This window comes from Paramormyrops kingsleyae, chromosome 2 (genome assembly GCF_048594095.1).
Source record: "Paramormyrops kingsleyae isolate MSU_618 chromosome 2, PKINGS_0.4, whole genome shotgun sequence".
Taxonomy (NCBI): domain Eukaryota; kingdom Metazoa; phylum Chordata; class Actinopteri; order Osteoglossiformes; family Mormyridae; genus Paramormyrops; species Paramormyrops kingsleyae.
The window spans coordinates 12,478,503-12,493,768 of NC_132798.1; the positions used below are offsets into that span (position 1 = coordinate 12,478,503).

The following is a 15,266-nucleotide window of genomic DNA, read 5'->3' on the forward strand; positions in this document are numbered from 1 at the left end:
ACAAAGGTGTGAAAAGCTGAGATGGAGCCTCTGCTCCTAACGGCCTTTATGAGGCAGGGGGAGAGTGTACAGCTACTGGCCCCCACCGCCATCGAGCGACCCGGCACTCGATACCCCCCCTGCTCGTAAACACCGCCAGCACTATCTCCTCCCGCCACTTACGCTTGCCCTGGGGACTCTTTTCATGCCACCCCCCCCACGGATATCCACCTTAATAAATCCCCCGTTAGTGAGAAAAGGCCATATCGATCGCTCAAGATCGGCTCACGAAGCAGAGCGGGGGGGCTCAGGGGTGGCCATTGCTTCAACTTCGACAGGAACATTTCGGCTCAGGCTGGAAAAGATAAAAAGTTCTACTCGCCGAGGACATTTGAAGTTTTCATGATCAGTGAGTCAGAAACAGGAGCATCACTGTGTATGATTTATGACATTTATGAAATGGGGGGGGGGGGGGGGCTGAGCCTTGAGATTGTGATTCCCTGAGAGTTGGGAGGAATGGAAAACGTGGACAGTCTGGAAGTCCCCAAGCATTGGTATGAGAAACACTGTACCAGGGGATCTGATGGAAATATTGTGCATTTTGTACATCAATTAGTGTACAATAATTTGGTGGGGGGAGGGGGGTGCAAAACAATAATAGCGCCTCCCTGGTCAGAATAAAACGGTTCTTTTAAAATTACATATATCAAAAATGCTATATGCTATAATCAGCTTTATTTTAGTAATAAATGTGTTTTTTCCTGTTTTGGTTGAGAAACATTCGGGTTAGGATCCTTCTGCTTGTTTTTATGACTCTCGTGTATCTATCACCCCATCATTCCGGTGCCCTCACACTGTGATGTAACAGAAAATGCACCAAATGTGGGGGCGCAACCTCAGATAAGGCTCGATGTGCATGAATCTGGAATCTGTCCGGGGCTCGCAGCAAACGCGGCCAAGGGCAATTTACGGAGTCGTAATGGATGTGGAAGCTGAAGAGAGAAAGCGATTCCTGGGTGAGGTGCCTGCTGGCGAGATCGTGAGGAGGAGGCCTAACCTGGGCTGCCACGTTACCGGCATCAGAATCGTCCGGCAGGCCGCCTGAATGAAAGTGTGGGAAAGTGTTAAAAGGATGGATTACAGTCACATTGGGCTATGAACATGCCGTGCAGCCTGAGCCCATCTGAGTGGTGAGCATTGGCCACTCAGGGGAGGAGACGGGACGGGGGGGGGGGGACAGGTTGTGGATTTGAGGCTGTGGATTTGGTTTGGGAGGGGAGGGGCTTGCTGGGAGACCCCTAGCCTTTGAGCCCCCCCCCCCTCAATCCGTCTGTCTGTGTTCCAACGCAGAGGCGTGGTGCTAACTAAGCGCTAAGTGGCGGCCATACAGGCCCTCCCCACCTGGAGAAAGCAGGGTCCTGCAGGGGAAACCAGCCCTAATGAGATTAGCAGGGGCCCATTGTTCTGTCCAGACACCCCCAATACACAAAGCTGCCACATCAAGACCCGCCTCCCCTTCCCCTCTCAGGTGAACCTCACCTGGAGGGACCCCCCCTGGCTGCCTGCAGGTAATGACGCACGTTATGGATTTACACGCCGGTCACTTTCCCTAACTGCCAGGGTCTGGCCACCACACAGCGCTGAGTGACCAGTATCCGCCACAGGGCATGTTTAAATGCCATTTCATAATGGCGTTCACAGCATTTCACACGGTCCGCTCGCCTGATTTTCTGGCTAAGGGTGATGTTTGCATTGACCCTGAGAAGCAGACACATCACTGTTGGCTTTTCGGTTACTGTGAACAAGCTGTTTATTTCCCGCAGTTATCCGAACATGGTTTTGGAGAAGAACGTAGTCCAAAATCTAGCAGCTGAGTTGCATGTTAAGGCGGCGTGATGCGTGGTGGCGCTGCAGTCGCCGCTGTACCCGACACCTCCGGGCTGTGGGCTTCCTTCCCATGGTCACAGAACACAGATGAGTAACAGCATTTGAGATTTTTTGTAAGAAGATAAATTTGCTAAATTGTGGCACCCTGAGCTGACTCAGCGCGAGGAGTTTGGTCATCGACAGCCATGTGATTTTTCTGAAAACTGAAGACACAGAAACAGCAAATCAGTTCCTGACAGTTTTCAACTTATTAAATCCTTTCGAAGGGTCATCTCGCATATGGCTTCCACGGACTGGAATTAATATTAAGCCATGAAAACACAGCTAACTATACTTACTTAGTGGGTACTTGGGTAGCTCGTAGATTATGTCTATGAGATTATAGTGCCTGTGTTTTAGCCCCCTACTGGGTACGGTGGTGTTTGCATGAATAACTAATTAGCACTCTCTGTGTCCATCTTGGGACAGTCCGAGGCCCATCCGTTCCCCATCCACATTTGTTTAAAACTCTCCTAGCAGTTCATAAAGGTGTACTTCCTCCGGGCCCCTTCCTGTGGGGATCGGTATCAAGGCTCTGCTAAGTCTCTTTGATTTTGCCCTCTGTCCAATGAGGCACAACCTTGGACGTCCCCCGCCCCCCTACTGTGCCACTTCAAAGGCTGGGAATGGCCCTGCAGGCTCCGCCCCCTGCGGGACTCTCCTTAAAAGCAGGGGGCATACTTTCCTCTAGGTCCAGAGACCTTACAGACCTTAAACTGCTCACGCTCCTTTCCTGGCTCACCTTGAGGACTAGACTAGCCCCCCAACCATTGTAAAGGTGGGATGTACAAAGCTTGGGATTCTGATCACTGGAATTGACCACTGGACTTCATCCATACCTCTCTGGCCTCTGCTATTTGGCCTTCCCTGGAAAACAGACATTTTGGATTTGCCTTCCTTCTGTAATAATAAGGGATGCAGCCCATTCGAGGTGAGTGTATTGGCTTGTTTCTGTCTTTCAGATTTTTTGTCATTTTTTTTGACTGTTGGATAGTAAAGCTCATAACTATACTGTCATAAAACTTCATCTCTTGTAAGACATTAAATATAAAGTGTGATTGGTTGTCTACTGATGTTTCTGTTGACTAGTCACCTCTCTTTGGTTTTGGTAACAGCAATGTGCCCCCTAAATCCTTACTTCTGTTTCCTAGATTTGAAGCCAAATTTCAGTGTCCCCCCACCAACTTCTTCCATGACGGGGGGTCCGGATGCCTATCACCAAAGCAACGTCCGAATGACACTGGAAGATCCCGAGCTCTGGAAGTCCTTCCATGAGATCGGAACGGAGATGATCATTACCAAGCCGGGCAGGTAAGGGAATGAGCCGACCCTGCATCAGGAAGATAATCCATTATGAGGTCAGATAGAAATGCTAATGCATGTCAAGGCAATTTATTCTTGAGTCTCCCAAGGATGAGCAGAATGGGTAACCAAACTGTGGAAATGTGTGTCTCTTTCAGGAGGATGTTCCCCCACTGCAAGATCAGCCTCACTGGACTGCTGCCCTACGCCAAGTACATAATGTTGGTCGATATGTTTCCTGTCGATTCCTTCAGATATAAGGTGAGTAGCGCGCTGCTGAAGACCGTCGACAGGTTGTAAAGCCTCAGCTCAGATTGTCGTTGTCCAGAAAGAGCCAGTGAGATTAATACATTCAGTCCAACACTGCCTGTTCAAATGAGCAAAATGATAAAAACCAGCAGGACCAGTGGGCCTTCAGCTTCTGTCTCCACTATGTCTCCTGCCCAGTCCCCATGCGAGCTGCCACTATTCGTCATGGAACATCAAAGGACATTGTCTCTTCCTGTTTTTTCTAACCCCTGCTGGGTGCCACATCACATGCCTTCTCTTCCCTGCCCCTCTCCATGGGTGGTACAGTCCTAAGTAAACAAGGGACCACCATCACTCAGAATCTACCTTTATCTCCCTAACATGTCTGCCAATGAAATTTAGATTACATATAGTTCTGGTTGAGAGGAGCACATTTTCATGTGACCTGTGAATGCTAACAGTGTTTTTACCCCAAAAAGTGGAACAAGGACAAGTGGGAGGTGGCTGGGAAGGCTGAGCCGCAGCCACCGTGCCGGACCTATGTCCACCCAGACTCACCGGCGCCTGGCAGCCATTGGATGAAGCAACCTGTGTCCTTCCTGAAGCTCAAGCTGACCAACAATACACTAGACCAGCATGGCCATGTGAGTGCCTCTGCCCATCCACTTCCATCCATGACCCCCATAGCGACGACAAAGGACCCTTAGATCAGAAGAACTTTCCCAGTCTTAGTAGGCAAAGCTCTTGTTGACAACTGAAATTATCTCAACATTTGACAGTAAGAACTTACTTGCATGTTTCAGCTAGACAATTTGCCTAAAGGTTGGCACCCGCTAACCTATCTCATTCTACTCTGCAGATCATCCTTCATTCCATGCACAGATATCACCCACGTTTCCACATCGTCCAGGCCGATGACCTCTTCAGCGTCCGCTGGAGTGTCTTCCAGACCTTCACTTTCACCGAAACAACCTTCACGGCTGTCACAGCCTACCAGAACACCAAAGTGAGACCCCACTCTGTTCTGTTCTTCACTAATGCTTGTAGGATGTAGTTCCAAGCCCCAGTATGTTCTTTATAGCACCCCGCTCGAGGAAACCTCTTACGGCAGACAAACTGTATGTGTAATATTCTATCTGAACCTTTTACCCAAGGCAACCTATAAATACTGGTACAAAAAGTACCGCAGTGTGTGTTGGGTAAATTCTTAATGCAATATTTACTACTGGTCCTAAAATCAGCAAAAATAATCAAAACCCAAAATCTTTACTATGATTTTGTAATCTTGTTGTTGTAGCTTGTATTTGGTATATTTTTCTGAATAGTTTTAAATGTGAGCAATATGTGCTGTATAGTGATTTTGTATCTTTTGATGTTTAGATAACCAAACTGAAGATAGACCACAATCCTTTTGCCAAAGGTTTCAGAGATGAAGGCACCAACACAAAAAGGTAAGTTCCAGATGAGTTCTCCAGTGCTCTGGTGATTATTTATTCTTTTCTGTGGGTTACATGACTGTCCTTTGTGTCACTTATACAGGCGTGCACACAGGAGTCACTCCTACACAGAGAGGCCTGCCAAAAAACCAAATACGGTGAACAAGGATTCAGAACACGGCTCTCCAGGTACAGCCCTTGGCAGTCCCGAGGGGGCAATCTCCAGCTGCTCTCCTCGCCTTTTCACGTACCTGAAACTCACCAGCAGTGCCGTCCGCCTATTTTCCCGCACAGATTTTCGTGGCTCGCCATACGAAGCCTTTGAGGAGGATCGGCACCGTCCCTCAGAGCTGACCAAGAGTAAAGACGGCACCACAGTGAAAGAGGAGCGCTACTCTCCCTGGGGGGCTGAGCAGGATACCCAGTTAGGTCTGCGCACCGAATCTCCAGTCGGCACCGATGCCCGAGACGTCTATGGCACGGAACAACTAGTGCCCGCAGTGGCGTCCTACCAGCCATACAGGTATGCACCTCATCACAAACCCAACAGGTTCACACAAGGGTATAACTGGGGTTGAGCATTGGGGGGAGGGGGGGAGTTGAGGTCTCCACCTGTTTAAGGGGGTCCAGGAGGTTGTATTGGCTGGTTTTGAGTACTGCGGGTTACAACTCCCCTATCCCTCCCATGATTTATGTCAATGAGCTCAGAAACTCTTCACACACCCTGATCATAAGTCACCAGTAAAATTGGGCTGTGGGACGACCATGACTCATCCATCTTGTACCCAAGATGATGTGAAGCTGGGGCCTTGATTACCAAAATATTGGCAAACCCAGCGCAGGTAGACAGCTCAGCCAACCATATGACCATCTATATCTCTAACGCACAGGGTCCATGGTTATGGGAGGTCGTCCTCATCTTCCTCCAGTGTCGGCAGTATCACGGGCCGCCCTGGGTATGAGTCCCGGGTTCCCGACGTGGATGAAGCACCCAAGGCTCACCCCAGCCTGGACATGGGATCCGCCCTCAGTACCTCACAGCTCCCTACCAGCTCTCCCCAGGACTACACTGGTGCCCTTAACGTGGCTGTGACCCCGACAGGGAAGCCAGCAATGCTGGGCCACACCTTGTACACCCCTTATGGTGCTGAGCAGGCGCTTGGCCAGTGGGGTGGCCCCACCCCTGGGCAGTACCCTGCTCCAACCGCCCACCACCTCCCTGCAGAGTACAGTGCCCCTGCCATGCACCATGGCTATCACCACGGCAACATAGCTGACTGGAGCCAATACCCACTCTTCTCCTACTCGTGCTGGTGACTGCCACACAGATGAAGGACGCAAGCCATCCAGTGGTGAGGTGTGTTCCAGGTGTCTGGGCCGAGATACAGACTCGTCTACTGGGGCTGAAACCATGGCAGACTTAACAACGAGAACTCTGCCCAATTGCTGCTGACCACCCAAGCAATCTTCAGCATGATTGGTCTCCCCAAGGACCGATGCTTTTCTGAGGAGACCTCTGCACCCCTTCCACGGTCCATGCACTCTGGTCAGCTCTGGCACCTTTCTTCCAAAGACAACAAAAATGGGTTCTAATGGAGACAGATCAGTACCAAAGGGGACTTGTATGTCTCTTCATTTTATTTATTTAGTGACTCCATTTGTGTTCATCCTATGAAATAGTACTATTTTGTAAAGAGAACCAACAATATTTGTTTGGTGTAAATTTAGTGTAAATTGTTTTATTTGAGATTGTAATAATATGAAGAGGTAATTAAAACTGTGTTTTCACCTTATAGAGTTTACATAATGTGTCATTTCTGTTGTGTGAAAAGCTCCTGTGTAACTTATTCATCGTTCACATTTGTTTTCTCCAAAGGCAATGAATAATTTAGTTTCTGGAATTCTCCAGGATTTAGGAGACCATCTTTGCATATGAAGCTTTCTTCTGCTGCACTGGATAAAGCTTTGTCTCATAAGAGACACGATGAATAAAACAGCTTTGAGTAATGTTTCAATACTGCATCTGTGTCTTCTTAATTAATCAATACAGATGCTATCCACAAGCTTCAGATCTTGTAGCATTTACACCTCGATTTTAGCTGTTAGCAACTTGCTGGGATGTTTTATTGAAGGACTGGGAGTTTGAATCCTGCCTCCTCTCCTTGTGTGTGGAATTTATATGTTCTTCTCATGTTGCGTTGGTTTCTTCCTGCAGTCCAGAGTGAATTTGGGGTTAACTTGCATCTCTAAAATGTCCATAGTGTATGACTGTATGTGTGCCATGCAATGGGCTGTCATCTTGTCCAAAGTTTATCCCAACTGTGCTGCATGGGATGGGATCCACGTCCCCACAACCCTTAAATGACTAAGCAGTAGGAAGATGGGTGAATTTTTTGCGGAAGTAAATTAGGGTATCGGCCGGATCAGGGCTGTAAAAGTGTAAACTCATGAGACTCGGAACAGATGACCTTAACCTCTTTGCTGCTACTCTACAGACTGCTATGTTTCCATTTGGTGGAAGGAGCAGGAACCTTTGGATTATTTGGGGGTGGGGGGGGGATGCAGCAGACCTGATGTGTTAACTGGCTTAGCTGATGAGCGTAATTAGGAAGGGGGTGTCAGATCCTAAATGAGTTTGTGTCTTGTTTCCTCCTCGGGAATAGTTGTGAAATGCGTACTGGGGGGGCACATAGTACCCTCTGTCCAACCCCCCACCCACCCCATACTGATTCAGCCTAGTGGGCATCCTGCACCAAAGCATCGGAGCAGCCAGATGATTTACATGACAGTCTGGTCATGCCTCACTCACAGAATCTTCCACTGTACCTCACAAACTGTACAGTAAATCAGCCTATGCATGTAAACAATGTTTGCCAACCAACCTGTTGAATAAAGGTCAGTGGTGCAGTGGTTAGCACTGTCACTTCACACCACTAGAGCCTTGGTTCAAGTCTCTGTTCTATGTGTGTGGAGCTTGCATGTTCTCCCTGTAGGGTTTCCTCTGGGCACTCTGGTTTCCCCCCACAGTCCAAAAACACACTGAGCTTAATTGGAGTTACTAGATTGCCCATAGGGGTGTGTGATTGGGTTGGTGCCCCACCCTGCCTCGTGTCTGTAGGCTCCAGACCCCCTGCGACCCTGAACAGAGTAAGTGGTTTCAGAAAATGGATGAAGGGGAGTGATGGGACTTCAATTCTTTTTGTGCTAATCATTTGGGATTGTCGCAATTCTTCACTATGTTTACGGTGTACTACATATTGCATAGCACTGTATCTATGTATTTATTGTGATAATTGTAATTGTATTTTTTGTTACTGCACATCCATTTTAATTTATACGTGCACCTTAAATAATCTGTACTTCTTGTCTGTGTTTCGTGTTAATTTGTGTCTAGAAGGACATAAAGATTTTCCTTGCATAGTGAATTGATTGTTTACTGCACATATGACTAATAAACACATCTTAAATGTACTCAGGAATTGTTTGAGGAATTGATGAAATATACTCACAAATCACAATTACACCCTGACCACTGACTCTGTTTTAAACAGATAAAATATCAACACATTTGATTTATTTTATCGATATTAGTGTCCGACATGGTGCATTGTAAGTTTGTTTTAGTGAAGGGAAATTTTCAGCCCCACAGACCAACTTCATAGAGGCTTATGAGCAGTTTTTAGGTGACAGTAGCAAGATCAAAGATAAGACCATGGACATCGACAATCAAATCCATAAGTCATCACGTCCTGAATGTAAGATCTTTAAGCGAGATCTTTGTTTTCCACATGTATGACAGGCTGATGTAAAAGTGGTTAAAGTCGGGGGGTTTCAGGCCAGGGGGTGTATGTGGAAGGGCCACGCAGAGCCATCAGGCGAGATGTGGTGGTTCTCTCCTGCACGGATGTGAACCTCTTATGGCTGCTTTAAGAAGCAGAGACACGGGGCTCAGAACGAAGTACCCCCCCCCCAGTGTCCTTTTTATTCCCCTCAATTCATTATGGTTTTCTTTAAGCCATTATCCCACCACTGCCACTCGACTGTGCAGTCTACGATAAGACCTCTTCAGTGGCCGGTCCAACAAACTGGTCTCCATTCCGAACAAACTGGGACTACTGTATGGGATGGTGTGAGGCTCTGTGCATGGGTCAAATCCCGTGGTAGGCAGAGTGACGTCACTGTCAGGCCCTCGAAGGGCCCGAAACCCCCAAATCCGGGACCAGCTGACTCTGCTACCTCAACTGTATGTCATTCAGGATAAAAGTGTCTTCTAAATAAATGTAAAGGGTCATGGTCTAACATGACCAACCCTGATCATCTCCAGCCTGCTGACCCACCGTATGAGAAGTAAAAAGGAGAACAGAGAGACCACAAGAGGAGCTCTGAACTAAGGAGGTCTTTAGACTGCTTCAGGCTCTCAGGTACAGATCACAGATGCAGAGCCCGATGATTAATTAGATATTAATTGATTAGAGAGGTAACAATACCAGACCCACATCAAAGAATGTGCCACTAAAGAAGTATGGGAGATATTGCTGTGCAAAGGTGTGTATGCTAAACTGACACAACCCCCATTCATAATTTAAATGGACATCCAAAAAGCTGTCTTTTGCGAGGGTGGGGTAGGGGTGGGGGGTCCTTGGGGGTTTGAATGGCTGACTGGTGAAGGATAATGGAGGGAGGGTGGGATGATTCACAGATCCCACATCCTGTGTTTGTTTCCACAGAGCTTGTGTCCATACAGGATAACTGCATGTTGAGAAAGGGACACGTCATGTACTGATTCTGGGGGGGGGAGGCAGTCGGTCCTTGTGCTCAGTGGCCTTATACTCTCTGCTTGTGGGGGATGCTGGATGAGGGAGTGACTGGGGTTCAAGGGGTCAGACACGTTATTTTCCTGGCTGTAAACGTGTGAACGACTTAATGTAAACATACAGAGGTATATCCGACAGTAGTGCACCAGACGGATAAACAAAATCATGGTTACATCCATGTGGGGGACAAGGCCAAACCCATCCCTTCATAATTAAAAGCCCAGGTAAGAGCCACACCACAGCATGAAATCTTAAAAAATGTGCTTCTCCCACTTGTGAAACAGTTATACTCATGGCTGATGATGTAAGGATGTGTGAGTGGATGTGACACGTACTCTTCGGGTGGCTAAGGAACATGTTCTGGCCGGTGATCTGCCTCATAACGACTTTACTCTCCCCCCTCCTGTGCTTTTGCTGAGCCTCTGGGGGGTCCCTTTGTAGGCAGAAGGGCAAACAAGCAGCCAAACATGAATATCGATCAAGAGTATCGTTCTGGGAACAGGTGAATAGGCTTCTTAGTGACCAAAAAACAAAACAATACAACAGAGGAATCTTAATATCAGTTCTTGGCACAAAGATGATAAATATGAGCGATGTCTCAGGCAGTCTTGGTGAATCCATCCACCTTCTTAAGGCTCATTGACACTTCTGTGTAAAATCTACTCCATAAGTAGCTGTGTACCCAACGCCATAGCCTGACACGCACCTCTACGTGGTCACCTATGATGCAGAATTTACACAGAAGTATAAATCAGCCGTCACCCTGGTCTGTGTCAGAGGCAGCCTGGAGTCTATCCCAGGCAGCATAAGGCACGAGGCTGGGGTTCACACAGTCCATCACAGGACACACACAGTCATACACTGCAGGCAATTTAGAGATTCCAGTCAGCCAAATGCACGTCTTTGGACTCCAGGAAAATATGTGTTCCACGCATACAGAGATGAGACTGAAACCCTAAACCCTGAAGGTGTGAGCAGACAGCATCAGTCACTGTGCCACACTGTGCAAATCCTCACTTACAAAACCTAGTGGATCCTACATGATTTATTTGCAACAAAAAAAATGTACAGCTCGGAAATTTACAAACACAACATTTGTGTGGCTATACCTGTAACAGCATGAACAAAATTTTGAAATTCATGAGACTGAAAAATCCAGGTTACAGTAGAAAATGCCACATATCTAGGTTGTGTAAACAGTGTAGCATGGCTTATCTGACTTTCTCCACAGGAGGGTGAGACAAGAGAGCATGTTTATCAAGTGCTTAAGAGCCACCAGTGGACAAACAACATCAAAGGCAACATCTCCTTGGAGAAGCCAGCTGTACCTTGGATGACAATGGTATCCATGGAGAAAACAACCATACCTTTGATGACAGTCATCTCCCTGGAATAAACAGCTCCTAAAGAGAACTTAGATATACCTTAGACCGCGACATCACCAGATGTAACCATGGAGACAGTTGCACCTCAGATGCCAATTGAGATGTTATCTGTTACAATACAGTGAAAAGGAAATCAGGTAAACGGTCAGCTAATACATGAAACTTGGACCCAGAGGGTTAGGGCAGGGGTGTCAAACTGCAGTCCTGGGGGGCCGGAGCCCTGTGTAGCTTGGTTTTTCCCTAGTTCCACCACAAATGATTCAGCTCAAGAGCTGTGTGGTAATTAGCACAAGGAGGTCTAAGGAATTGAATCAGGTGTGTTAACTGAGGGAAAATCAAAACATGTGCAGGACTCCAGCGCTCCAGGACTGGAATGTGACACCCCTGGGTTAGGGCATACATGAAGTTTCTTCAGTATGTGAGCTGCATTCGAGGGATATATGGATAATCCAGCGAGGGCGGAGAGCAATCCAGTGCTGAGCTGGAAGAAGGCGGACAAGGGTGGGCACTGCGGGGCAGCTGGAGGAAAGCTAAGCATGGTCAAGCATATATAAGGGGGGGTTTAAAATGTTCCTGTTAGAAGTAGGGGGTGAGGAGCTTTTGTGGAATGGTCACATGGTTGGCAGGGCAGCCTCGCCAGGTAAGTCCAGACACTGCCTTCTCACCAGCATGCTAATGATGAGCAGGCGGCCGGCCCTCTGCTCCCCCCATCCTGTCAGAGAGATAGGCCTGCCCGCTCACACGCCGCACACGCGTTATTATGGGCTGCCACACCTCTCCCAATAATCTCCCAACACCAAGACGGCAAGCTGACCTTTCACAAGAACAATGTTACAGCACAATAATACGTCAAGTGCCTTTTCTGTTTATCTTTGTTCAGAACATCTCACAGCCCTTTTTATGGTTTATTTACCCAGTAGTGGAGCAAACCTCACCATTTTTAATACCTTAAAACTTTACCCAAATTCACACAACTGTATATCTGACCAAACAATTCAGGTAAAAATCACTTTCTTCATGATATGACGCTAGTAATATCTAATAATAAAAAGAAAATCAAGCAGATTGCAAGTCGGTGCTTACTTAGCAACCATTTCATGCAAACAGTAGCTCGCTTAAGGGTACAACAACCTCTCTTGGGATGTGGATTTGCGCCATTTCAAACTCAGACCCAGTTCCCAGCCTCCTAACTACTAAACATGGTGCTGCTTGCTTCAGAGCATTGAAACATGTTTCTGTCAGGAGAGCAGAAGGTTGATTAGTGGACACGGCCCAAGCGCCAAGAATGAATGTATAAATGCATTAAAATTCAGTGCAGTAATATAAGATATGCAAAGCAATGGAGCTGCATAGACAGGATAAAGTGAAGTTTGACTGTACCCAGGGCAATCAGCCAAAACAGTCAAAGAACTAAAAAACAACTAGCTCTAAAACCAAGAGTCTATGGGAAAATCTTCCATAAGTGATTATCCAGTGCAAGGTCACAGGCAGCCTGGAACCCAACCCAGGATGCACAGGATACAAGGCAGGAAGGAATACCAGTCCATAACAGGGTACATCACAGAAGGGCAACTCAGAGACACCAACATCAACCTAAGATATATGTCTTGGACTGCAGTGAAGAAGCAAATTTCCTAAAAGAATGAACACTGAGGAGAACATGCAAATATATCAGGACAGGAATCAAACCCACATCCCTGGAGGCCACTGAGTCACTGCATGCTGGCGAGAGCTACAAGTTCCCAAATAGAAGTTATGCTGCAGGGAAGTCAAGCATGAGACCTTATGGACAGTCGCCACATGTAACAGTCTTGCAAGGGGATAACTGAAGGTATCAAAGCTCCAGGACCCTCCAGACCTGCAGGTCAAGCCACAACACCGCACCCCACGGAGCTACTGACATAGCATCAGCAAGCCCAACATCGCTGTAATTACACCCAGGGTCCTTAGTGGCTGGTGTCCATTGTACATGTTCCAGTGGGGGGGGGGGGGGGGAGGCAGAGTCACAATGAAACCAACGAGCCTCCAAGTGCCCTGATAATGGACAACAAAGCAGCCTGAATCGATTGCCAGCATAACGAATGAATCGGATCCATTTCCATGAGTCCCAGGGTGGTAGTCTGGCAATGAATTGGCCTTGTTGTTTAATGGCACCTATCTAATGCCTGTTTTAGGAACACAAGATGGTGTGGATGTGTCTGTGGTCTGCCTTGGGGGTCACTTAGCAAACAGCACTTCACACTAACAAACGGCCAACGACGTTTCCGTCCCTGTGCCTCAGCGTGGAAGAACCTGCCGCGTCAATGCAGACGCCGTGGACAGAACCGTCAGCAGGGAAGGACAGAGCGGGAAGCACAAAGCTCACAATGTGGTACGCGGTAGTGAAGATCCAGCGAGACACAGAGACGGATCAACCGTTAACTGCTTGCCCAAAAATGAACATTTTATATATTAAAGCAATTGAAACAAACCACATTCTGTCTCAGTATCTACAGTACAATTGCAGGACTGCTCCCGGAGTTATGAAGACCCAGAACTCTACCTGTCTCATGTCATCACACCCAGAAAATACCATCACAAATATAAATGAAAATCAAAACTAGGTAATATAAAAACAGGAAGTGGAGAGAGAGAGAGGCCACACAAGAGCACAGGGCAGAGGCTGACCCAGTTGTTGTTTTTTTTTTTTTTTTTTTTTTTTTTTTTTTGGGGGGGGGGGGGGGTTCCAGACAGCTGCAGATAAAACAGATGAGCCTCAGAGGTGGGGTGGAGTTGGGGTTGGGGGGCTCTTAATGCAGAGGAAGTCAACCTTCATAAAGTCAGTGGTGCATACAGCCAAATGGGGAGGAACTGCTGGAGACAGGGCAGGGGGAGAGAACAGAAGTAAGCAGGACATACCCCCCCTTAATCAGCCACTCAGCACTACCACTCTAATCAATCGACCAACCCCCAGCTCCAAAACCATTGCTGTAAATAAGGCTGAAGAGCTGGACTTGTGAACAAAAGGTTGCAGGTTGAAGTGCTGGGAGATTAACCAGCTGTTGCACCCTAAATTTAAGGAGGATCACAGTGAAGAGGAAGATGCATAACTGTGAGTGATCTGTGCTTGAATGTATAAAAACAATAAGTCATTTGCAACTGACTCAAGTTAAAAGGTCACTGTTGTCACTAGAGCATGGCCACAGCTGCACAGTGAGTAAAAGTGTCAAACAGCTGCAATTGAAAAGTAAATGAAACACATAATGTTGCCCATTTATTGGTTTTAGGGAATGCAGAGAACCACTGATAAGCATTTTGTTATTCTGTGTCACTTTCCTTATGTTTCATATGTAAGTTGTATTATTGGGAAATCTAACTGTTATCGCCAACTCGACTGTCTAGTTTATGGATGACTATTTATAGGTTTAAGTAAGTATTGGTATTTTAAAGACACATTTACAAGTTGCATCATAAGACTAATGGAAATGAATTGCCATTTTGTCTTTCTAATGGGCTGTAAAATTGTTCGTTCATGATTTATTTATACATAAAATCCGATTTTGCTAAATATACATTCTCTACAGGTATACTGTTGGGTGACATACGGCCCCCTTGTGGTCAGACGGCTGCATTGCCGAAAACTGGACGACGGCAACAGGCAGGACATCAGCAAGCTGCTAGAGGGTTGGGGTGATGGGGGGCATCAGCGGCCCATCAGTCTTTAATTTTAGTTTTTTACTTAAAACTTTATCTTAAAACAGACAAAAACATAATGAATAAGTTATGTTACAGCTTATTTTGGAGTCAGTGCCCCCGTCGACAATTTCTAACGCCAATAAACGACGTCCATTACAAACGACGCCTCAGCCCTCCCCCAGTTAGAATCGTGGGCCCGGCTGTCAGATCTGCTGCTTCGCTGACGCTGATCATCTCATGGGACTTTTACTTATTATGAACTTCATAACTTTGTATCTGCAACACATCTCGTAGTATTTAAAAAAAATGAACAAGTATTATACAATGTGGTCGACTTATTTTACCTGTTACGTAAACGGTGTAACCAACACATTCAAGAAAACAGCCTAGCTAAGCAACGTAGTTACGTTGTATTATCTATCTAGTCACATAACAAAAATCACTATGCAGCACATAATTTATAATATAATAGTCTTGGTCATGCAAACGAGCCGTATAAT

The 15,266-nt window shown here is 46.7% G+C and overlaps 1 protein-coding gene across 1 annotated transcript; it reads left to right on the plus strand.

Moving 5' to 3' along the window:
* The first annotated feature begins 2,820 nt into the window (after positions 1-2,820).
* On the plus strand, positions 2,821-6,209 carry tbx16 (T-box transcription factor 16). Its single transcript, XM_023827033.2, has 9 exons — positions 2,821-2,836; positions 3,057-3,216; positions 3,366-3,468; positions 3,936-4,100; positions 4,316-4,462; positions 4,837-4,907; positions 4,996-5,081; positions 5,187-5,415; positions 5,783-6,209. Exons 1-9 carry the CDS (start codon positions 2,821-2,823, stop codon positions 6,207-6,209), a joined length of 1,404 nt encoding a protein of 467 aa, XP_023682801.1.
* The last annotated feature ends 9,057 nt before the right edge of the window (positions 6,210-15,266 follow it).